Source organism: Protopterus annectens, chromosome 4.part0 (genome assembly GCF_019279795.1).
Source record: "Protopterus annectens isolate FY-2018-M chromosome 4.part0, PAN1.0, whole genome shotgun sequence".
Classification (NCBI taxonomy): Eukaryota; Metazoa; Chordata; order Ceratodontiformes; family Protopteridae; genus Protopterus; species Protopterus annectens.
The window spans coordinates 664,420,151-664,445,031 of record NC_056733.1 but is presented as its reverse complement, the minus strand read 5'-3'; the positions used below and the strand labels follow the sequence as shown (position 1 = coordinate 664,445,031).

At 45.8% G+C, this 24,881-nt stretch overlaps 1 protein-coding gene across 2 annotated transcripts in view; it reads right to left on the bottom strand.

Annotated features, from left to right (window-relative positions):
- Window positions 1-23,776, bottom strand: part of PHETA1 (PH domain containing endocytic trafficking adaptor 1) — a 434,342-nt gene extending 410,566 nt beyond the window's left edge. The window contains exon 1 of one of the 2 annotated variants that reach the window (XM_044068625.1): window positions 23,313-23,776. In XM_044068625.1, coding sequence (XP_043924560.1) covers window positions 23,313-23,393 — 81 coding nt within the window. In that variant the 5' untranslated portion in view covers window positions 23,394-23,776. The remainder of the gene's footprint in view (window positions 1-23,312) is intronic. The other variant, XM_044068626.1, reaches the window with a different exon arrangement.
- Between the last annotated feature and the right edge of the window lie 1,105 nt (window positions 23,777-24,881).

Here is a 24,881-nt window from a genome sequence, read left to right as displayed (position 1 = left end):
CCCACTCACTATTCAAAGGACATGAGACGACACACAGGTATGTATACACAGACAATCTTTAATGGTGTATTTTACAATAATGTATGCCATTACTTACAGCACATAGATCTGGACTTATTTAATCAGTGAGGAATGCAAGGCCCACACAAAACAGTAGATGCAGACAGTCTGGATATATAACATACTATGCTGTCCAACCCAAGCCCATCAATTCGTACAATGCCCCTTTTGGAATGTACCTCACAAGACATCTGCAGCAGCTGGAAAGGCCACAGAAGTACCTCACAAAGAGGATTACTGGCCTCAAATAAATGCCCTACACTGACCGCCTCAAAAAACTCCAGCTTTACTCCATAGCATATCGCCTACTCCGAGGTGATCTCTGCCTAACATATAAAGCTATGTCAAACCCAGAGCTGTTGGACATGCTACACCTAAAGAAATCCCAATCCCTCCAAGCTACACGCTCTAGGGACCTAAACCTTGTCACCCCAATAAACAGGACATTCTGGAGGGATAGATTCCTGTCCCAGAGACTTCCTATACTCAGGAACAAGCTACCCATCTATGTCAAGCAAAGTTGATGAGTGGATGGGAAATAGGAATTACACCCCGGGGTTCACTTGTGTCTCTGCTCGACAGTGGCACAGGAAAATAACTTTCTTGGGTGTCATAAGCCATGGAACCTTGCTGGCTAGGCTTACGTAGGCCCTTGGGCCGATAGCCTAGTACCTACCTATGAACTGTAGACAAAGGTTTTGCCGTCAAGATAGGTAACAAACAATACCTGATGCAGCTCAGCAGCTACCAGTTACACCCCTGTAGTCAAGGCCTAGGGGGACATTTATTACCTGTGCTAATGTCTATGTATCTGTCACATATATGGACCCTGACCAACAAATGTTGTGGGAGTCCACGACATGACTGAGATGATAGCAGGAATGCTAGCAGTAAATAATGATTGGTCAATACCGAACAACCCATAACCGTACCACAGCAGGACAAAGCCAGCCATATATGTGGTGGACAGAGGCAAGAACACAGGGCCATACACTTAATATTGCTGTTACACACCCTGCAAATTGCTGGTGTTACAGGATTCGTTGAACATACCCTTATGCAGGAATAACACATCACAAACACAAATGAAGTAGCCATGTACTGATACAGCATGCAACAGACAGACGGCCGGGGACATATCTAGGACAAGACCTGTGTGGTGCACAGGCAAAAGCAAACAGACAATCCACTGGCCATCATGTGGACAGGCCCACTGTTGAGAGCTATGCAGACAGACTGCATTCCATCTTAAACTACTATGTACACGCAAACACTGCAAGATCAGCAATATACAATGCACATAACACTACTCAGTCTGTCTGTAGGTCTGGAACTTCTTACAATTGTGTAGTTGCCCTGTGTCTACAAGCCCCGCTGTAATAGGTACTGCAACCTGCCATCTGTAACATTGCTGCCCATATACAGGAAGGATGTCCTATACTGGAAAGGTGAAGGGACAATGCCCACATGAGTATACAATTTATACTACTGGGTTGCCATGACAATGGTTAACAATCACTACACAGCAGGCAGCACGCAGTCAGCAACTGTTGCACACCGATTGGTGCAGAGCCCATCACCTGATCATGTGCATCACCTACAAAAGCCATGCTGCAATCCATTCAAACCAACTCAATCGCTCTACTGGAAAGAGAGAGAGAGAGGGGGAAAAAAAACAGAAAAGATAAAACGAAACTCACACACAGTGGGAAACAAAACCCTACAAGCCAAAACTGAAAAGGCATCACACCCGTCCAAAAAATAAAAGCTATGCAAAACATAACTGTATGTAATTTAATGTAGTATGTGGCATAGATTAATAGGATATATGATGTTGAATGTTTGATATGTGCCATCTGTAGTTGTCCCTGTAATGATGTCCTGCTGAACAACTGCTGCAGACAATACTGTGTCCCTGTAACCAGTGGGACATACCCCGCCAATTATGCAGATCAGCAATGAATGACAAAGATGTTCATAGGTTGATACTAGGCTATCTGCCCTAAGGCATTTACAAGCCTAGCCAGAGTGTGTTTGACTTTCGCCACCCTTTTTAGATTAGTTGACTGTGCTTCTGTATAGTAGGTCACAGAAGATAGCCCATTTAAGATTAGTTTACCGTGCCTCTGTCTAGCAGTGACACAGAAGAGATCCCAGGGGTAAATTTATGATCTCCCATCCAAACATCAAGATTCTTCTTGAAGAGGGTCATTGAGGGGCTCTGTCTAACATGGATTGGGATTTTGTTCCAGAGTGAGGGGAGCCTCTGGGAAATGAATCTGTCCCTCACTGATTTGAGTCCCTTGATCCTCTTGATGAGGTACTTTTGGGGTCTTTCTAGTTGTAGTAGGTGTCGGGTAAGGTACATCCCAAATGGGGCATTGTATTCAATTATGGGCCTGATGAGCAGAGGGGCACAATGACCGCTTGATCTAGATGTGAACCCCTTTGTGATAAGGTGGGCTATATAGAATGTCTTTCTAACCACTTTGGCAATGTGATTGTCAAAGGAGAGATTGCAATCTACTTGGATCCCCAAATCCCTAATTACTTCTTCCGTACTTAATGGATTACCACCTATGTGGTAATTTGTGGGCACTTTGTTTTTCCCAAAGGGGATGACTATGCACTTTTTGGCATTTAGCTTTAGGCCATGGCTCTGGCACCAGTTATCTGTCTCTGTGCCCATACACAGGGTAATACAGTGTGACAGCAGTGAGGCCTTGTACAACCTACTCCATCCAAGTCAGGGAGGTGATGGAGTAACAGGTTAGGTGTTGTAACCACACATGTAGGCATGAAGAGGAATGATATGTTAATGGGCAGTAGTGATGTGTGTATATTAGCAAGTGCCATGCAGGATGGTGAACATATGTAACTGACTGTGGGACTGTCTGTAAACCCAGGGAAAGTGAAGTAGTAAGGTGGCTGTCAGTGTCAGTGCGTGTACGGTTATGCAATGCTGTACAGGAACGTGTGCATTTGTTTTCCCCCCACAGGTGGCGAGGTGGGTCAGGGTCCCTCCTGCATGCAAACTGAGATAGGTGTCCCTAAAGATACCGATGAGGATGGTACAGGTGAGGCACAGGTGGGGTTGTCAGAGGCCAACATGTCATCACCCTCCTGGCCACCCCAAGCCCGCACACAGTTAACAGTGCCCCTACAAACCCCATCACGTGGCCATAGCAGAGGGACAGTTGGCGCTTGGTGGCACTGACCAGGAAAGTGTGGTGTCCATGCCAACTGTGTCGGGTCACAGTCGGCATAGCCAGATGTCCGGAAGGCCACCACATCGGCAGATGTACCGTGGTGCTCGTGGGAGGACCGCAGGTCATCATGCCCCTGGCAGAGGCGCCACAACTGGTACCACTAGGAGCATGTTTCAGGCCATAATGGAGGCACAGGCACATATGGAAATGCACACCAGACAGGGCCTGAGGCTGCAGAGGTCTGCTTTCACAGCTGTAAGTGGCAACCTCCATGAACTCGCTGGTGCCTTCCGTGAATATACCGAGGTCATGAACAGACAGTGGGGTGAGACAGATTGGCCTCTTCGACCGTGGTATGTCTGTGCTAGAACGTGTAGTAGGAGTGGTGCGACGGCCACGTGGATGTAGGCCAGAGACACCAGCAGCTGGCGGTCAACGTGGATGTGCCAGGATGCCCAGTTGCTCCCGCAGTGGCAGTACCAGCCCCAGAACACCACTGGGGCTGCTGTCCACACCACAGCAGGCCTCGTGCACATGGCCCTGGCCAGTCCCAGGCGGGACATGGTTCCAGTGGACATATGTCATCATCAGGGGAGAGTAGCACCTCAAGGTCTGTACCTGCACGTGCCCATTGAACCCCTGGCAGGCACAGTCAAGGCATGTCCGTGGCTGGAGGCAGTGAACTGCACACCCTTCTAGGTATGGTCTGTAGCTGTCCAACATCACCCATATAGGGCAGCCACATGGCGGAACTGTGTGCATGCATACCCACACACTATGCAACCACACCTAGGGCGACCCCATACCGACACACACATCACCATGCCACAATCAATGAACCAAACCCCTCACCCACACACATGGTGACATGTTTGGACCATCAGCCTCTGGCACACCTGCAACACACCCTGTGCATATGATACCTGTGCCACATCCCTGTCATCCATAACATCAATGCAGGGATATGCAGGGACAGGCTACTATGGTTCTGATGCACACGGTGACTGTGATAAAGTGCCACAATGTACCGCAGTGTAGAATGTAGTCTGGGGTAATGTGTACTGCATACATGTCAGGTAGTGTAGCCATACAGCTAAGATGACTTTCACACACCCGGTGCATATGATGACACCTGTGCCACATCCCTGTCATCCATAACATTGATGCAGGGACAGGCTAACATGGTTCTGATGCACACGGTGACTGCGATAGAGTGCAGCAATGTACTGCAGTGTAGAATGTAGTCAGGGGTAATGTGTACTGCATACATGTCAGGTAGTGTAGCCATGCAGCTATGATGCATCTCAGCAGTTGGTAACACCAATTGTTATCCCCATACTGTCATCCATTTGTGCTGTAGGCGTACATGTGTCAGCTGGAGGATGGTCTGCAGTCATATTCCACAAGGGTATGTCAGTGTGGTAACACCATGGTCATGACATGTGTGGTGTACAGTTGCATACATGCCACAGGTATGTATAACAATTATTGGTTGTGCAAAATTAACTGGTGGCCTGCTGGTACAGATATAATCTGCACCCTTATGTCAACCCATCCACATACACAAACATCCTTACTTGGCGACACTGCGTCTCGACCCCTACCCAGGTATGTAGTGTTACTAACTGTGCTGCTGTCATTGCACATATGACACCTGGTGTGTACCAGGTAATGTGTTACATGCAGACCATCCACAGACACGTACAATATGGTAATGGGGGATGTAATGTTTGTATATGGAGAATACATAGTGTGTCATACCATCATATACACATTGATGACACATAACAGGTAGACACACATCTTAGAGACCTGGTTGTATAGTTGCTAACTAACTAGTCCATGTTTTCAGTATGTTACAGGTAGGCTGCACACAGCACATGTGTAACTGGGCTGTATCCTGTTCTGTTACCTGTATGGGTGATGGTGACATTGGCCACCTGAGAGTGGTACGTGGGCCATACACCAGGTGTGCCATGGTGTAAAGAGTGTACACAGCACCCACTGGATATTGTACACACTGGAGCCCATCTTGATACTCTGGCATACACACCATCACACATTGGCCACGACGCCAAAACAACCCATTGCATATCACAACAGTGGTACCTCACGGATATACATGTGATGCACACTCCACAGGCATAGTAGGGTGTTGCATTGCATTACCACACCTATGGGCGACAATATCTGTGCTAATATGTGGCAATGTGTATTGTTATAGGAGTATGTGGACTCGGAATGGTGTACCCTACAGATATGCAGACATGCACACACGTAGCAGACCTCAATGGGATTCCCATGCCTACCGACCCATTGGTACAACACTGTTGTGCTGGTACTGCAAGGCACATGTAGCTGTTAGGGAGAGGAGTGTAACAGGCTACATGTTATGTTAACAGGGTTGAGAGGCACCACACACTATACGAGTTGTACAAATAGGCATCCCCCCCAGCCAAACACGTCCTCCCTGCAATACACTACCAAGTGTTGGAGATCCCATAACCAGGGCCAGTGACAACATTGGCACACAATGTTACCTGTACTTCATCCCACCTGTATGATGTCAGGCTGGCATTGGTAACATATCATGCAGTACAGTCTGGCTCCCATGGGTAAATATATTATGTGGAAGCCATCAACATTACCAGGCTACAGATACACAGACACAGATATGCAGGTACAGGTATACATCTTTATAAATATAGATACATATACACACACATATATATATATATATATATATATATATATATATACACACACACACACACACACACAGTTATATGTACAGTAAGATACACAAGTGGAAGGTGCACACAATATGGAACAGCCACTATGCCTACAGTTGAACCTGAATGACTAGACACTGTGCCACCCACACAAATGACAATCGTCTGTAACATACACCCACAGAGAGGTCATTAGTAAAACACCACCTACAGGTTTGTAGACATGGAAACCTTTAATCGTGTACCATTACAGTTCTACTTGTCACGCCATATAACTGTTCAGACACTGACAACTATATCAACGGGGTGATGCTACAGTGGACCAGTTATAGTCATATAGTAGTCTGGAAAGGTTCACAGCTGTTGCTGTCCAGGCCAAGCCATTCACATGCACACTGGGCCACAGGATACCTAACAATCAACAGTATGTAATCTAGATGTGTAGTTCAGCAGCCTTTACCTACACACTGTACAAACACAGTAGGTGGTATAGACGTCATATGACCACATGGGTTGTAACTGCTACATAACATAGCATAACTGACACTATCACGAGTGCACCAACAAACAGAACAGTTTGTATGGTAGGGGGCAGTAGTCCTGCATTACCCAGATCCATGTCTGTAATGTGTATATAGGTGATGTATATGGTACCGTACATCCAGATACCTGAAGGCAGCTCAGCCCTGACACCCCATTTTGTAGCAGCAGCCTAGGTCATTTCTGGTGCTCCTGCCCTAGACTCAATAATACAGGGCCATATACTACTGTTACATACATTAGGTTCTGCAGTGCATGAGGGCACACATGTATTGTGTAGGTGGCGACCACACATATATGGCCCCAGCCCCATCATATGTGTGGGAGTTACAACGGCAATGGACTGATGACAGACATGGCAGTATGTTATACTCCCAGACCACTATGGGTCAACCACAGACATCATGACATTGGTATGTAGGTGATGGACAGAGGCTGGAATACAGGCACATATGTGGACAACTGCTGCCATACACTATGCAAAGTGCAAGTGTTACAGGATAGTCTTAACATACCCCTTAGTCAGGGAATTGATGGTAGAGACTGTCATGGATGTAGCCATGTACAGGTAACACACAACACACACACTGCCAGTGTATTATCTGACACAAGACCTGTGTGGTGGACAGACAAGACATGATAGGCACAGCTCCAGCCGGCATGAGGATAGGCCCACAGTTGTGTGCTATGCAGACGGACTGCATTCCATGGCAAACTAATATGTACACCCACACCCTGTAACACCAGTACTGTACAAAGCATAACACAACTCTATTCGCAGTCTGTCTGTACTTCCTGATCCTCCTACAAATACGTGGCTGCCCTGAGCGTGCCGGTTCTCCTGTAAGGGGTATTACTACATGTTGTCAGTAGCACTGCTGCCTACACACAGGACAGATGCCCATCACACAGGAGATGTAATGGGACCATGCACACATGATGTGGGAATTTATAGTAGGTGGTTGCCATGGCAGTATTAATTGGGTGTAGTACACATGTGTAATCATGCATATCTGGCTATGTGGATAGGTATATGTACATGTATTCCCACCATATGTCCTGGACATGAAGTGTAGGCCAACCCCAGCCCATATGTTACTAATGTCGCAGTTGCAGGGGGTGTCAGGTGTGTGCAGCAGGTATACTAGTAAACTATTGCTACTGTCATTGGGACTGTCTTCAAAGATATGGTGTGTATGGGAGGTCACATCTGCTTATAACATGTGTGCCATTGGTTACTGAAAGACATCCAAAGGACATCAGTGTACAGTACCGCTGCTAGCACATACTGCCGCTGTGGACTGCAGCAGGAGATATTGGCCAATATATCTGGGAGGGTCTGACACAGTCTGTACAGTCCACCGGTATACACATAAGCCCTTAGTGCTACACATGTACCATGCCTGACAATATGGATGTGGACGGCCACGTAGATGGGTACAACACAACGACCAGTATATGATGTCCACCATAGGTCATGCATTCACACACCCCAATCTGGCCTGTAACGGTATGGCCGCTGGTAGAGGGGTGGCATGGCCACATACTACACAATAGGTATTGACATGCAGCTGCACTGCATCCCACTGCCCTGTCTGACATACATGACTGTTAGCGGAGGGCCGGCAGCGGAACATCTGGCTAGTATCTGCACATGACATCCCACTGGGTAGGTACACACAGCTGTTAGGCATGTCACAATGCACTGTGCAGGCAGACTGCCTCAACAGTGGCCTACATCTCCCAAGAGGGAATGCACATGTACCTGCATATAAAACAGGCATGTCACAGCACAGGGTAAGATACACATGTGTGACTGTGCATATCCACAATCAATGTGAACACAGCCACATATGGTTAGCTAGCATGGTATTACAGTATATGGACTAGGTGTTCTACACCATCCTCATATATGCTACTCACAGACTGACCCTACATACACTGGCCTATTACACAGTTTGGTGTGGTGACTGTCTGTGGAATGGGACAGGTGCATTTATGGCTCTACAAACATGTATGCCACTACAGTGCCATACAGTGGGGCAGCATGTAAAATCTAATAGTAGGGGAACTAGAGCAATGTTATTTACTACAGTCTGTACACAGGCTAAGGTATATATCAACACTACACACACTGTCAACATTCACCATAGGTACACAGACCTCAGTACTGCATGAGCATCCACAGAATGTGCAGGTAATGTCATGTAATGTAACCCCTACTGTACATAACATGTGTAGCAGTCGGATATATCAGTGGCTTTTTCTCAGATATGATGCCACAAAGTATGGTGTACAGCACATATGCACCACGTTATGCACAACATATGTACAAAGGTTGACAAGAGGTGTGGCTGGGAGCACATACACAGGGCCAATATTGACATGTTGCTGTGATAACCACATACATTTACTGTTGTTACAGGGTTGTTGCAACATATGCCCTTTGAGGGATATGACATCTGTGACTATCACAGCTTTCTCCATCTACTGACTGCAATCCTCACACTACCTTCAGCAGTCGACAGCTAGATGCTCTGTGGGCGACGCATGCAACCATGGACACAACACTGCCCAGGCTGCAGATGACCCTGCAGATGGAGATTCCCCATAAACATGGAACTGACATGGCAGGTAATGCAACATGTACAACAGCCATATCCACACAAACACTGTTAAAGCAACATTACTCCAAATGCAGTACAGCGGCACTTACAAACTGTAGTCAGGTCAGGCACATCCACCTCCTGTTTGTTGCACTGTTTCCAAGGCATATGTTGGTAGAAGTACACCGCAATCCATCTGAGATGCTGTTTGCCACACAACAGATCTAGTTCCTGCTCACAGTGGATGAAAAGGGCCAACACCACCATGATGTTCCTAGGTATTGGAGTGCGTTTTCATACAATTGGCTATGGGAATGTTACCGCAGCTGTTTCACGTGCAATCAGCTAGGGGAAGACTGCAATTCGAGCAGAGGCCATCAGCTGACCATGAGCATTACTTACATTACACATGCTGCTGCCTAAGCAAAGCAAGTGTAGGTCTCCACGTCCAACTGAGAGGGGGTGGAGGATGCAGACAGAGTCAGGGAGGGTAAAACTGAAGCATGTTTGTGTCACACACCTAGCAGCACAGGGTATCAAACCCCTGACAGCTATGTAGTGCTAGCACAGTTTGCTGCAAATACTGGATACACCACATGGGTTACCTGTTGTGGAGCACTCAGAACATATATGTGATGGCGAGTGACATCTGCAACAGGGATACAGTAGCTGTACAGTAGGTGACATACACGTGCCTGTCGGCATGTACAGGTGTGAGCGTCAACACAGCCATACTCTTACAAAAACACACACACACACTGGGCAGGGCCAGGTGTACAGCTCTTCAGGTGTGGGATTGCCACATCACTGTGCAGGTATTCCATGCACCACACAGGTCATATGGGGGCTGTACGGGCAAAGGGTATGGGAAGGTGTCTGACAGACAGCATGCTGCAGTATGCCCATGGGAGTTGTAGGAAGTGTGGTTGTGAACATCTACAGCATGCAACACACACAAACACACAGGGTGCCAGTACTGACATGCATGGCTGCATGTCTGTACAGGTGTGTGGTGTTCGACTGCATCAGACGGCTTTCCAAGGCTAGGAAATGGGTGTACCTTGGCATCAGGCCACGATGATGGTCTGCATTGTGGCTCAGGGGTGTAGTGTCTGCATTTGCCCACACAGGCAGGTATTGTATCCCCAATCTGGTCACCTGGGTGAGTACTGTATGCGGGCAATGCTGTGCATCACTTGCCATGTCTGCGTTCCTTCATCCATGACATGCATGGCGTCTGGGATGTGCACACCTCCAACATGCATGTACAGTGACATGTGAAACTGTACCTGGGGTGTCCGGCCCATGTTGAGAACACAAATTATCATCAGATGTGCCAGTCCTACCCACCTGTGGCGGGAGCTGGTAATAGCCAGCAGCTTTACCCTGCACCTACATGGAGTACATGCTATCAGCATTCCTTGGTGTCAGTGGCATCTGTCCATACAGGCATATTGTCAGGCAAGGTATGTCCGTTGTGGGTCACATGTGATGGCACCACAGGTGATGCAAGTGTCCATTGGGGAACATGGGGGAGGTGCACTGTTTGCACGTATGTGCACATTGGACAGATGGACTGGGTGTCATGCCCTCTGTGGGCCACCGCTGTCACTCCATAGTTGCTATCAGTGGCCAATATCCAGTGTACTACCCATATATTGGCTGTTACCTAGGCATGTGTGTGTATATGACACATGGGGGAGTGTGTGCTCTGGGTAATACTGGGGATGCTAACTGTGATTGCCTGGCCTTGATGTTACATGTCTGGGTATGGCTCTACACCCCGGCCTCTCAGCCATATCATGCGTGTTATCCCTGTACGGTGGGCATTGTGGTATATAGTATGGCCACCATATAAGAAATATCCAAAACCCGCTCCACATTGGTCACAGGTATCACACACACAATGTTTGGGACTAGAACTCCTACCCAACTAGTGTATTAGCACTATGCCATTATAGTACGTGCCATGGATATTACTGGAGTAGTCCTTGCCCAAAAAGTGTATTTCACAATGACTGACATCAGCAGGATTGCTAAAGTAGGGCATTTGAAATGACTGCGAGAGACTAGCCTAAAATGCATTGCTCCCTACACAGTGACACACACAATACATCCAGAACTACCATGTGTGCGGATGGAACCCTACCACGCTTCTAATTCACAATACAGCAGTATGCAGTTACAGGATGTGCTACAGTGATTACAGGTCTACAACCTTCCCAGGGGAGTATTTCTAGGTGGGTGATATCAGCAGCCTTGCCAAAGGTGGGTATTTGACTTGTAAGGGGTGTGAGTAGCCTAAAAAGCATTGCTCTCTACACAGACTTTCACACAAACAAAGACACATACGCAATTGCCAGGTTTGGGGTTGGAACTCCTACCTAACGAGTTTATCGCACTACAGCGGTACGCAGTTAATGGATGCGCTACAGAGTTTACTGGGCTACAGCCTTCCCAGGGGTGTATTTCTAGGTGGGTCATATCAGCAGCCTTGCCAAAGTTGGGTATGTGAAATGTAAGGGGTGTGAGTACCCTAAAAGCATTGCTCTCTACACAGTCAGACATGCACGCATACACACACAGTTGGCAGGTCGGTGGTAAGCACTCCCAACTAACTCCTTAATCACTCTATGGCCATACGATGTTACGGGACATGCTATGGATATTACTGGGCTACGATCGTCCAGGAGGTGTATTTCAAGGTGCAGACATCAGCAGCCTTGCCAAAGGTGGGTATTTGACTTGTAAGCTGTGTGAGTAGCATAAAAAGTATTACTCTCTACACAGTCAGTGACAAACAGACACGCACACATATGCACACACAGAGACACACGCACAGTTGCCACGTCTGGGATTTGACCTCCTACCTAACTACATTATCACACTACAGCAGTACGCAGTTACAGCATGCGCAACAGAGATTACTGGGCTACAGCTTTCCTAGGGGAGTATTTCTAGGTGGGTGACATCAGCAGCCTTGCCAACGATGGGTATGTGAATAGTAAAGGGTGTGAGTAGCCTAAAAGGCATTATTTCTACACAGTCAGTGAGTGAAGAGACACACACACACACACAGTTGCCATGTCTGGGGTTAGAACTCCTACCTAACTAGTCTATCACACTACAGCAGTACACAGTTATGGGATGTGCTGCGGAGATTACTGGCCTACAACTCTCCCAAAGGTGTATTTCACATTGGATAACATCAGCAGGCTTGTCATAGTACTGCTATGGGGTGGCCAGCATGTGCATGGCCCATACACCATTCATGTAGGGGTGACACGCCACAAGCGGCCAAACACGGGGTCATAAGTCACAGGTACATGTATAGGGCAACTAGCTGACTACGTCCTTGTACAGCCAAGTTGCACAGCTGGCACGTGGACCACATAGTATGTGGTGCTGACATGTACTGGTCACTAGTAACTGCAGTGTGTGACATCTGCACCTGATGTGTTTGGGGCCCTTTGGCTGTGTGCTGGGTGGGACAGGCGTGGATGGCTCCTTGTCACAGTCACCCTCTTCCACACATCTATATCCATCTACCTTTGGCTCTTTATGGTGTGTTGTCCTTACATATATGTCTGTATTCCTATGCATTGTGTGTGCAAGGCATGAGTGGTGCATACTAACATGTGTCTGCACTAACAATTGTAACCGCTGATGTGTCTGATCCACTGGTGTTTGCATACATGGCCTTCATGTGTTTGTGTATGAGCATGCCCAGTATGACCTTTCAGTATGTTGATGACTGGCATTGCCTTTATTTCTAAGTGTGCGAGCATGCCCAGTAAGATCATCTGTTTTGCATGTGTGGATCATGTCTGGTGGTTTGTACTGCACAGCTGACCTTTGTGTTGTACACCGACAGGTAGCATGCTGTGTCTGCAGGGTATCCACTAATCATTTGGTGTCTGCATAGCGGGGGGTGGACACCTGATTATTTCTATGTTTCTACACAGGATTGGGGGAGCGCACCTGATAGTTACTATATTTCTATGAAGGGTGGGGGGGGGCACACCTGACAGTTGTACACATTTGCTAGGACTGTACTGGTATGTCCTGTAGTCCATTTCAGTCAGTAGTCTTACCTATTGTGCTGGCTAAGCCATACCAGTGTACAACCGTACTTATCTTTTGATTGCATACACATTAGTTTCTGACTTCCTAACCATCACAACTGACATCCCACTACCTGGCCTGCTGTAGTCTGTCCGTGTAGGCTTGGGTGGGGGTTACCCATACCCCTCACTCAGAGGCCATAGTATGGCATTTGTTTGTGTTTGTCTACACCTGTCCTGCGGGCTGTGACTGTTGTTGGGTATGTGACCCCCCCCCCTCCTGACTGGCATGTGCGAGTCCCTTATCTTGTGGGTGTCCCAGTATTGAGGGTGGTGCTGCAGGGCTGCCTATGTCAGATGCACATAGTACACTACCTACGCATGGTTAAGCACAGGTAGTGGAATGTTTGGCACCCCTTTTACTGTATGTGAGAGTCAGAGAGGTGCTATTCTCTGGGTCCCTCCCGTGTCAGTGTATGTGCTGTGCGTTGCCTCTTTGCCAGGGCTAGGGCATACTGGGCATGCCTCCTTCTGCCTACTGGGGCAGGCTCGGGTTGTTCCTCCGAGTCACTCTGTGCAGGCCTTGGCATTGGTGGGGGGCTATGTGGCCTGCCCCTTGCTACTCCTGCTGCAGCTGTTTCCGCAAGATCATATTGTGTTGCATGGTACATACAAGGATTTGGGTACATGTAGTTGGTGAGTACTGCAAGGCTCCACTGGATGTGTCCAGGCACCAGAACAGTGACTTCAGCATCCCAAACGCACGCTCTATTATGATTCTTGTTTGTGCGTGTGCCTCATTATGGAGTTCTTATTCGGGTGTGTGTGCGTTTCTGATGGGTGTCATCAGCCATGGCTCCAGTGCGTACCCAGCATCCCCACTAGGTGACCATGTGGGATGTCCCCATTGGCAAATTTCTGGTACAGCTGCGTTAGATGCCAGATGTAGGAATCGTGATAACTTCCAGGGCAGCCAGCACAGACATTCACCAGAACACACATTCAGTATTATGCCCTGGGCATCGCACACTGCTCACCGGGTGGTGCTTTGATGCATATGTGCGTGCAGTCTATTGCACCCACTACCTCAGGGTACTCTGCTATTTGCTGGAAGAGATGCATACTGCTGGCCAACGCCTCACGGGTGAAGGGGAAATACTGCACCCACTACCTCACGGTATTTTGCTATTTGCTGGAAGAGATGCACACTGCTGGCCAACGCCTCACGGGTGAAGGGGAAATACTGCACCCACTACCTCAGGGTATTCTGCTATTTGCTGGAAGAGATGCATACTGCTGGCCAACGCCTCACGGGTGAGGGGAATATATACATGCTCACCGACATGTGCTGGCATGGCATCCAGGAACTGGATCCCCATCATATCCCCAGTTGGCCTTTGGAAGGTACCTGTAGCTAGTATTCTTAGGCATACACATACCTTTGTTGTGTTCGTTCTGTGTGTCAGCTGTGGCTGGCACAGCTCAACAATCTGCTGTAGGAGATCCCTGTCCACCCTATAGTGCTCCACTATCTCCAGCTCATGTAGCCCTTGGAAGTTTACCCTGGGTCTGTACACTCTTCTCTGTCTCCTCACTGTGGGTTGGTCGGCAGGATTCCCATCCTCATCACCCTCAGCCTCTTGCACGAGTTGTATGACAGCTATTGAAGCCCCTAATATTTTGCTGTTGTGAGTGTTAAAAATTCCCCGCTTGTTTACACCGGTGGATTAGGGTGTAGGAAAAACCGGAGGTGTAGGTGTTTGCATAGTTTATAGTGGCGTTCTGGGCTGGGCTGGTCTGCTGCCTGTGTAATTGGCTGGTTCCGATACATTCCACATGGCAGTGAACCTAGTACCCCTTGATTAACTTCCTACTGCTGCTTTCCCTTCCCATTGCCCTTCTGTTTCATCCCAGGAGCACGCCGTGCAATCGATGTACTCCAATGTGCACACTGCTGCTATTTCCTGGGTTCACTTCCTTTATCTTCCTGTGGATCCCGTTGCTTGACGTGTACACCCGCTTACACTTTGTCAAATGTGCTGGGCAGGTTTAGACACACACCTCTGGCTTTGCTGTGCTAAGCTGGATGCAACCCCGAGCCACAGGGCTCCAATCTGCTAACAGTACGCCTGACACTCATGAGGTCACCTACCACCTAGTCTTGCACTCAGCTATTCATACTCTTGCACTGTTGGGACCTGTCTCACATTCTGGGGAAAACCCGGATTCACTATCCTTCCCCTCATTTGCATAGGATTGCCTACTAATGCACAGTTACAAGTGTCACACTGTACCTCCCGCCTTAGCAACCACTATTCACTGGCCAGGTTGTCTTTTGCCTGCCATTGACTTGCATGGCAGAATACTGATTTTAGTTAGGCTGCTTTTTTTAGGTTTATTTTCTTATTTCCCCACCAATCCCGTTTGCACGCCGCTGCCCTATGTTTCAACGGCCGTGATCGGCAGACATCATAAAACTTCTATTTTGTACATTTTGCATTGTTTGCAAAGCCAATTGCCTTCTACTTGGCCATTGGCATGCTTCCTCAGTGATATGCAGCCTTTATTTGGTGCTGTCATAGCTCCGTTTTGGACTTTGCAGTACCGTACTTCGTTGCTAACAGAGTAAATTTCTGCATATTACACTAATCCTGCACGCCATGATTCCTGCTTCCTGGATGGCAGATTTACCTCATTTGCATGGTTTTCACCTGCAAATGGGGTAATTTGCATACGGGGGCTGGGAATGTGCAGCACTCAACCTTCCTCATTACCTAGAGGAAAACAGTTTTGGTACTTACTTTCCTCACTTGCTTAGAGAAAAAACAGCTCTTGTACTCTCTTTCCTCACTTATCTAGAAGAAAATAGTTTTTTATTCAGGTATGTCCAAGGGTCAGCTCCCAGTGTTCTCTCCTATCTGATGAATCTGGGCATCTTGGGACAATGTAGAAATTGCCTCATGTACACAGACAACCCTCTCCTACCACCCAATAATACAACCTGTGAGAGATGCATTTATCTAGCCAAACTGGAGGTAAAGCTCTCTCCAATCAAGACTGAACTTGACAGTCAAGAGGAGAAGGTAAACACTTGCACCACACCACACATCACATAGTCTCACTAAATCTACACCACCAAAATCCACACAAACACAAAACCATTTGCGGAGGCTCTCAATAATAATCTGCTCAAGCAACAGAGACCTCCAAAGCAGAAACGCAAGCAACCTCCACCCCCCCCAACACAACCCAAATGACACATAGCCCGCATCAACCACAGCCAATAAGGCAAAACAACGTACCACACACACTAGTCATAAGTGACTCTATAGTCAGGCACACTGATGTCCCACTCACCAGGCTAAACAAGGAGAAGGTTACTGTCAGCCATCTGTCGGGTGCCAGGATCCACCACATAACCCACGCACTCAGGTCACTCCACAACAAGTACAAATATGACTCTGTCATAGTCCATGTTGGTGTGAACGACCTGAGACGTAACTCCCTGGACTACATGAAAAGAGACATGGAAGAGTTTGCCGATCTTGTAGCCCAGGCAGGTATGACCCTAGCCCTGAGTAGCATTCTGCCATCACCCAGAATGATGCCGCAGTACAAGGACAAAATGATTGACTTCAACAATTGGCTAAGCTTCTGGTGCCATTCTAAAGGGATCCACTATCTGTCTGCCTGGGATGACATGGTCGACAGAGCACGATGCTTTGCCAGAGATGGCCGGCACCTGTCACCCCTGGGATTCCGGATACTGGCTAAGGTTCTTGCCGCCCCTATAGTGCCTTTTTTAGGTAAGGTTCAAATGACAAATTCACCACAGTAACAGGAACAGGCAAGCAAAAACTGAGGGTGATGCTACTCAATGCTAGAAGTCTAAATCTCAAAATGCACTCACTCGAGGCACTCCTTAAAATGGAGAACATCGATATCTGTGCAGTGACTGAGACCTGGTTCAAGGCTCCAGAGAGCACCCCTGCACTACCAGGCTATAACTCATACCACACTTTTCGGCCATGTAACCTGGACTGGAACACCAAAGGTGGAGGTGTGTCCATATTCATTAAGGATATCCACACCTCCAGGCTAGCTACTCAGCATAATGCAGCCGAGGTTATCCAAGTGCAACTAACTCTGGGCAAAACTGCAATCCAAATTGTAGCTTGCTACAGATCACCCACCATGCTCCAGGATTCCCAGTCCTCTTTTCTTGATGTACTGGAAAATATTTAGGGTTCAACCAAACACCCTAATAATGGGCGACTTCAACTACCCCACCATCAACTGGGAAAACTACTCATGTACCAACTCCTTCGCTCAACGCTTTCTGGAATTCATAAACTCCAATGCCCTAGATCAACTTATCCACACCCCCATCAGGGGCAACAATATCCTAGATCTAGTCATTACCAACATGAGTGACCGGTGTTCCACACCTGAAGTCAACGCCTCATTGGTCCGATCCGATCATAAGCTAATTACCCTAGATATCCATATCCTGCCCCCACCCCCCCATTAAGGAAACCATGGTAAAATATTTCTCCAAAGCCAACTTCATGCTTCTTAAGACAGAAGTGGTGAACTTCATGACACCCATGCAGATGGACAATACAGTTACGACTACTGAATCCTACACAATTGCACTTTATAAGCACTTACATGAGTGCATAGATCGTGCTATCCCAAACAGAACCAAGACGCTATCCTCCAAAAAAAGGAAGCCAATCTGGTGGTCCCCTGCCATAAACAAACTGTACAACAGAAGGAAGAAACTGTTGCAAAAGAGAGTAAAATCCCATGAGTGGAGGAGCTCCTTGGTCAGCCTCAGTAAGAAGCTGCGATCCCTGATAAAATCCTCCAAAGCTAGTTACAAAAACAAAATCGCCACGGATTCAAAAGACAACCACAAAGCATTCTATAGCTATGTCAAGAATCTCAATGGCAACACTCTGATCTGAGTTACAGCACAATGGCACTAAATATACAGACCCAACTGATATTGCCAACATCCTGGCAGATAGGTTCAGTGCTAACTTTACCCCCATCTCACCCATTAAAGAACCCATCTCTATACTGGAAGAATGCAAAGTTCCTGTAATCAAGGCTGCACAGGTAAAAACCACACTCTCCAAAGCCAAGAACACAGCATCCATGGGACCAGACAACATCCCAGGCTGCGTTCTACATGAACTACAGACCAAACTGGCACCCCACCTAAGTACCATGTTCAATCATAGCCTCACCACAGGCTTTGTGCCTGCTGAATGGTGCACAGCGACGGTTATCCCACTCCACAAGGGGGGAGCCACCATGGACCCCGGGAACTACCAACCCATTGCCTGACGAGCCTGGTCTGCAAGGCCATGCAACGTATCATCATGGAACTTATAAACAAAGACATTGGTAATCTCCAAACTCTGCACCACACCCAGTTCGGGTTTGTAAAAGGCAGATCATGTCTCCTAAACCTGATTGTCAGTCACCAAAGCCGTAGACAAGGGTAAGGTGGTTCACACAGTCTATCTAGATCTTGCCAAGGCTATCGACACCATCCCCCACTCTGGAATTACAGATAAACCCACTAAACAAGGTATAAATCCCTATGTCACAAGATGGGTTGCCAACTGGCTAAATGACAGAACCCACACTGTGATAGTAGCAGACTCCAAATCCGACTTCAGACTAGTGACAAGTGGAGTACCACAGGGTTCAGTCCTGGGTCCTCTCCTGTTTGGTATATACTTCTATGAAGTACAGGCTAACACAGAAGGTCTTTGGATAACGAAGTTCACAGATGACTGCAAACTAGGAGCCATAATCGAAACTCCTAACAATGTGGCCATCCTACAAAAGGGCCTCACTGAGACAGATGTCTGGTGTCAAAGCCATGGCCTCAAGCTCAATGCCAAAAAGTGCACTGTCATCCTCTTTGGTAAAAACTCTGTACCCATGAACTACAACATAGGCGGTAGTATACTTAACACCGAAAGTGTGATAAGAGACCTTGGGACACAGGTGGACAGTAGTCTCTCCTTTGATAATCACATCGCCACAGTAGTCAGGAAATCCTTTTATGTGGCACACCTCATCACAAAAGGTTTCTCATGCAGGAAAAAAAAAAAAAAAAAGGAGGTCATCGTTCCCCTCTACTCATCACTCATTAGACCCATTACAGAGTACAATGCCCCTTTTGGTATGTACCTCACAAGACATCTACAACAACTGGAAAGGCCATACCGGCCTCAAACAGATGCCCTACGCAGACCGTCTCAAAAAACTCCAGCTTTACTCGGTCGCATATCGCCTACTCAGAGGTGATCTCTGCCTAACATACAAAGCTATATCAAACCCAGAGCTGTTGGACATGCTCCACTTAAAGAAATCCCAATTCCTCCGAGCTACACGCTCTAGGGACCTAAACCTTGCCACCACAATAAACAGAACATGCCAGAGGGATAGATTCCTTTCCCAGAGACTTCCCACACTCTGGAATAAACTACCTATCTATATCAAACAAAGCTCCTCATTAGCACTCCAAGAAAAATCTTGATGACTGGATGGGAAATAGGAAATTCACCCTGGGGATCACCTCTGTGGCTCTGCTCAACAGTGGCACAGGAAAATAATTTTCTTGTGTGGCAAATGCCAGGGTACCTTTTTGGCTGGGCTTGTATAGGCCCCAGGGCCCATAGTCTAGTACCTGCCTATGAACTAGTGCTAGAGTGCTCGTGCACGTCAAATGTGCATGTACATGGATCGCTCGGCCGCCATACTGGCAGAATTTCCTCTTACACTAATCTTGCACGCCGTGCAAGCTTTTAAGAATCCGGGGAAAATTATTTTTTATTTTTTTTTTACCAGAAACAACCTTACAAGAAGGGTTGACAACCTGCACAAAACCCCGAGCCAGGCCTAGCAAATTACTGCTGTCCAGAGTAACACACAAGAGAAGCCAAATGTTTAGTTTTCTCTTTTTGACAGGTAAAGTAGGGCAAAATTGACCCAGTACTGCCAAATTGACCCAGTACTGCCAGCAACAACTTTTCCAAGGATGGCCACAACATTTTGGCTAGGCAAGGGTACATTTCCTGCCCCTTCTCCTAAAGGCCAACAAGACTGTGTCTGTCTTGCCCGCTGAGGGGAACCCAACATGAGTAATCGTCAGTACATGGTGGCTGTATGGACTACACCAGAGGAATCCAAAGACCTTGGCCACAACAAAGTCACTTACTTGCAGCTGAGCCAAAATTACCAGCCTGCTGTGGTGGCAAAAGCTGCTTAACAATTACTTTCTTTTGTGGCTGGAAAAAGGCACAATTGAAAGGACTGGTACTTAGGTTCATGGTCCAACCACAAATGGTGTTCGTTTCCCAGGGAAGCTAGCAGCAACAGTCAGTAAAATAGAAAAGACGCAGAAAGTACCTTTTTTGTGAAAACACAGAAAAATAAATTTTAAATACTTTATTTAACCTCAAACACTGAGCTAACCACAGTTTCTCCACAGAAAATTTAGTTTAAACTTGATCGCAACAGTGTGCTCTCATTTAAAAGTAAAAGTAATAAGAATCAGGCCATCTACGAATGATTTAGCACCCGGTTCCCCACGAACATGCGGTGCACTGCTGGAGAGAGGCGGCCCCCTTCCATCCACACTCCAACCCAGTGACGAGCGGCACTTGCCAACCTTGCAACCGGCTATCCCTGGCCAACTGGAGATCCACGGTGCTGTGGTATTGTTATCTTTAGGTGGGATTTTGACTGAGAGGCACTCAGTCGTAATCCCACAGATGGTAACTTTGCACCATTGGCTCCTGAGCCAAGCACACACGCCAAATGTCTGAACCTGCGGTTCCTCTTGTACTGATCAGGATTACCACTGCAACAACACATCATCAGTAGGATAAAACTAACCTGTCTCAAGACAGTTTTAGGACAGACAGGAAGAAGGCAAGAGAAAGCGAGGACATCAAGCAAAGAGGTAGATGGATTGTGTGAAAGAAGATCTGAGACAGTCAGACATGAGTGTTGAAGAAGGCAGGAGTGTGGCACTGAATAAAGAGACTTTGCGACAGTTAACATGATACCCTGACCCCATGTCCAAACAATGGGGAAAAGGGGCTGATAATGATGAAAAGTAATGACACTCAACAAAAACACTTTTTCCTTAGCTTACAAGAAATTCTTTTAAATAAAAAGTAAGTTTTCTGAAGTAAAAAAGTAACATGGAAGGTTTTTCCTCTAAAATGTAATCTGCCCAACAACTGAACAGCATTAACCAACTGTTGATCCTTGAAAGCCTACAGAGGAACGATCTTCTCAATGGCAGGAAAGCTCTGATGGGCTTGGTACTCAAACATGGCTTTTTAGTCAGCACAGGTTCATAGATTAATACTAGGTTAAGTGCCCTTGTGGGTCATTTTAAGCCTAGCCAAATACCTTATATAAGAATCAAATCCTGCACCTTGTGTCTGTAAGGTAAAAACCTGCCAACCTCCAACCCCCAAACTAACTAATGGTTTGGGCACGTGGAAAGTGCCCTGAAGATTTGGAAATTGGCCTTCTCTTACATTACATGCAAGACCGGTGATCATAACGAACATCTACTGTTACTGTAAGAGCACTTAACACAGTTTTGTCTTGTTGTGTGCAGTCCTCATCAACAACAGACATCCATCACTGCTTGCTGAACGTTTTCAAACCAATTCTCCGGTTTTGACATTGGAGTTTTATGTGGCACTAGTCATACACAACATGGACAGTAGTAATGATTTGATGGGTCTTTTTTACTTCATCCAAATCATCATCATCAGAGAGGTGTGTACATACCTCGCTGCACCATCCCACTTCCAGTTTTGATTGCAAAGGCACCATGAAACTAAATGCTGTATTATTTTAAAAAAATCTAGAAGAAATATCCCACAGCAATCATGACCTCAGAGTAATCTAAAAGTAATGGCACTGTACATAGAAACAAAAAAGATCAGGGAAGGAGGAGTCTTAATAGCCACCCTGCTCCTGTCAAAAGACATTTCAAAAATATACAACCTTCTACATTATTCTGAATATAATAGTTAATTTTCTAATCTTATTAATATTAATACATGAATGTGTAACTGTAAATGTATATGAATATATGTATATTTAAACTGTTTCTAATATGTTGGAGCTTTTCTCCCCAGACCTCGACCAAAAAAGTTTTTTTGACTAAACTCAGTCAGACAAACCTTGTATACAAAAGCAAAATAAAAATAAATATTGGTGAACTAGATTGTGCACAGCTATGAGAGCACACAAAGTTACCCATAATATATCCATCTATGCTCTATCACCTATCAATTCAACAGGTCAGAAAACTGCAGTGAGATTTTTATTAGTTTTACACAAAATCAATCAAGGGGATGAGGCAGGGAATCTGCAACTTCTAAGCACTTTTATTCAACTGTACCTCAGTAATTAATCAAAAATAAACAATGAAATATCCTTGATAGCCATGTGGATATATGCGTGTACATAATGTTAAGGGTGTACCCTCATACATATTATTTATATATATATATATATATATATATATATATATATATATATACATACACATATGAGCGTGGGTCGCACTGCATTCACACTGTTCCACTCCAAGTGTGCACACAATAAAACTATTTTCCTATAACACAATACAGCAGCATCATATAATGGAAACAATTAAAAAGCAGCCATAAAATATTTTAATAGGCGCTATTTCTGCTTCAAAATGTCCTATTTCACAATATTATGACCTGAGAATGTAGCTTAATAGTTTTGCATACACTACTTAGTAATCCCTTCACAAAATGCATACTACTACGTATCTTAACTTTTAAGAGATTTCTGGTTAAACAGGGCATTTTTTAAACTTGTCACTGGCTTGTTAAACCATCACCAGAGACATTTAAGCAATTAAGAAGTATGAAAAAAATGAACAAATATCGCCATGTTTTAACGGCAGAGAAAGTAGAAATAATTTCTTCTGCGGGAAGAACAACCCAATGCAAATTGTGTGGTTTGTAATACTTAAATAAAACAAATTACTTAAAAAAAACGGATTCAACTTACTAAGTGCAGATTCCGACACAAAACAGGAGTGACTCTTTTTACGATGTTTGGGTACTGGTTTTGAACAGAAAAGTAAATCATAAACAAAGCCGGAAACCTCTTTTCCCCCGAATCAACAAGCTTTCAGTAACAAAATCCACGTAGGACTCTCCCTCAAATATGCGACCACCGACTACAGCAGAGTTGCCCGTCATGTCACGAAGTCTGTTGTCTAACTTGCCACAAAAAAGATACCATACACAAAATCCAGACTAAAATGATATAATTAACAAAATATCATATACAACAGTCAGTGGACATACGTCAAGCTATAGCCAAACCAGAAGAAAGAACAGTCTCATTTTCCCAAAACAAAGGTTACAAAAGTGCTGGGAGTACTACACTGGATAGATTATGGGAGTAGCAAGACATAGAAGGGACGCGCAGGCACACATGCGCACTAGTGACGCGAAAAAAATCGGTGGAAATGAGGCCAATAGGGAAACAAATAAAGGCGTTCGTTTGGAGTGTGGGATTATACAGGTTTTTATATACAACTATTTCTTATCAACATCGCATATTAGTCCACATCTCCAAGTATTAGGGGACGAAAGCGCGGAACCCCCGCTTCGACTTGATAGAAGGGTACGAAAAGAAAGCAAGCTGGTTAACAAAAGGAATGCAAACCCTATTTGGAATAACAATCTTATCTAGTACACTCGTATGTGTAAAACTCAAGTCTTGTTCAACTTTGTGTATAAACGGAAATATTGTCCCCAATTTGCATATACAGTGTTTAACTTTGCAATACAGAATCCCGTCGAAGTTTATTTCCAGTGGATTATGATGTCACGCTCAAGTTATTTGTGGATTGTTTTAACCAAACTTGACTGTTTCTTGAAACAGTAGTTTCAAGTACGCAGAATCATTTGTAGACTTTTTTTTCTTTCCAGCAAATGGTTTACTTTTAACATTTGCATTTTACAAGTGTTTGGACTCATTATATTTGTATAGAGCAGAAGCCATTACTAAAACCGTGTCAGCATCTACTTATGTAGCTTTGGTGTTTTTAGGCTTGTTACTGACCAAATAAGAGGGGCAGTTACTTTCATACACGTAGCAGCTATGGCCACGTCTGTGTACAATTCAAATCAAGACTGTTGTAAAAGAGGATGGCAATGTAATGCATTTCACCTTTTGTTTCAAACAGTTTTCACACATTAAAACATTCTCGATCACGTCACGCAAGTCCTGCAAAACCAGAATAATCAGCCGGCTTTGTATTAGAACATTACCCCACCGCGATTTTAATAAGCCAACAGCAGCAGGAAGGTAGTAATTTTCCTTTACATGCAGACTTATAAGTTATATCCATTGTGTGCTTATCCTTGGATAGCAAGTAGCCCATTTTAATACTCGCAAATGTACAATAGCTCTGCAAAGTCAGAAGAGACTGTGTAAAAGTGAACAAAAGACTCAGTTAATTTCCACCAGACAAGCCTGCTTTATATTAGAACAGTACCCCACCGCCCCTCGATTTTCGCACAGGAATGGGCGTGGCCTGCATGATTGACATGTGAAGCCCGTGTG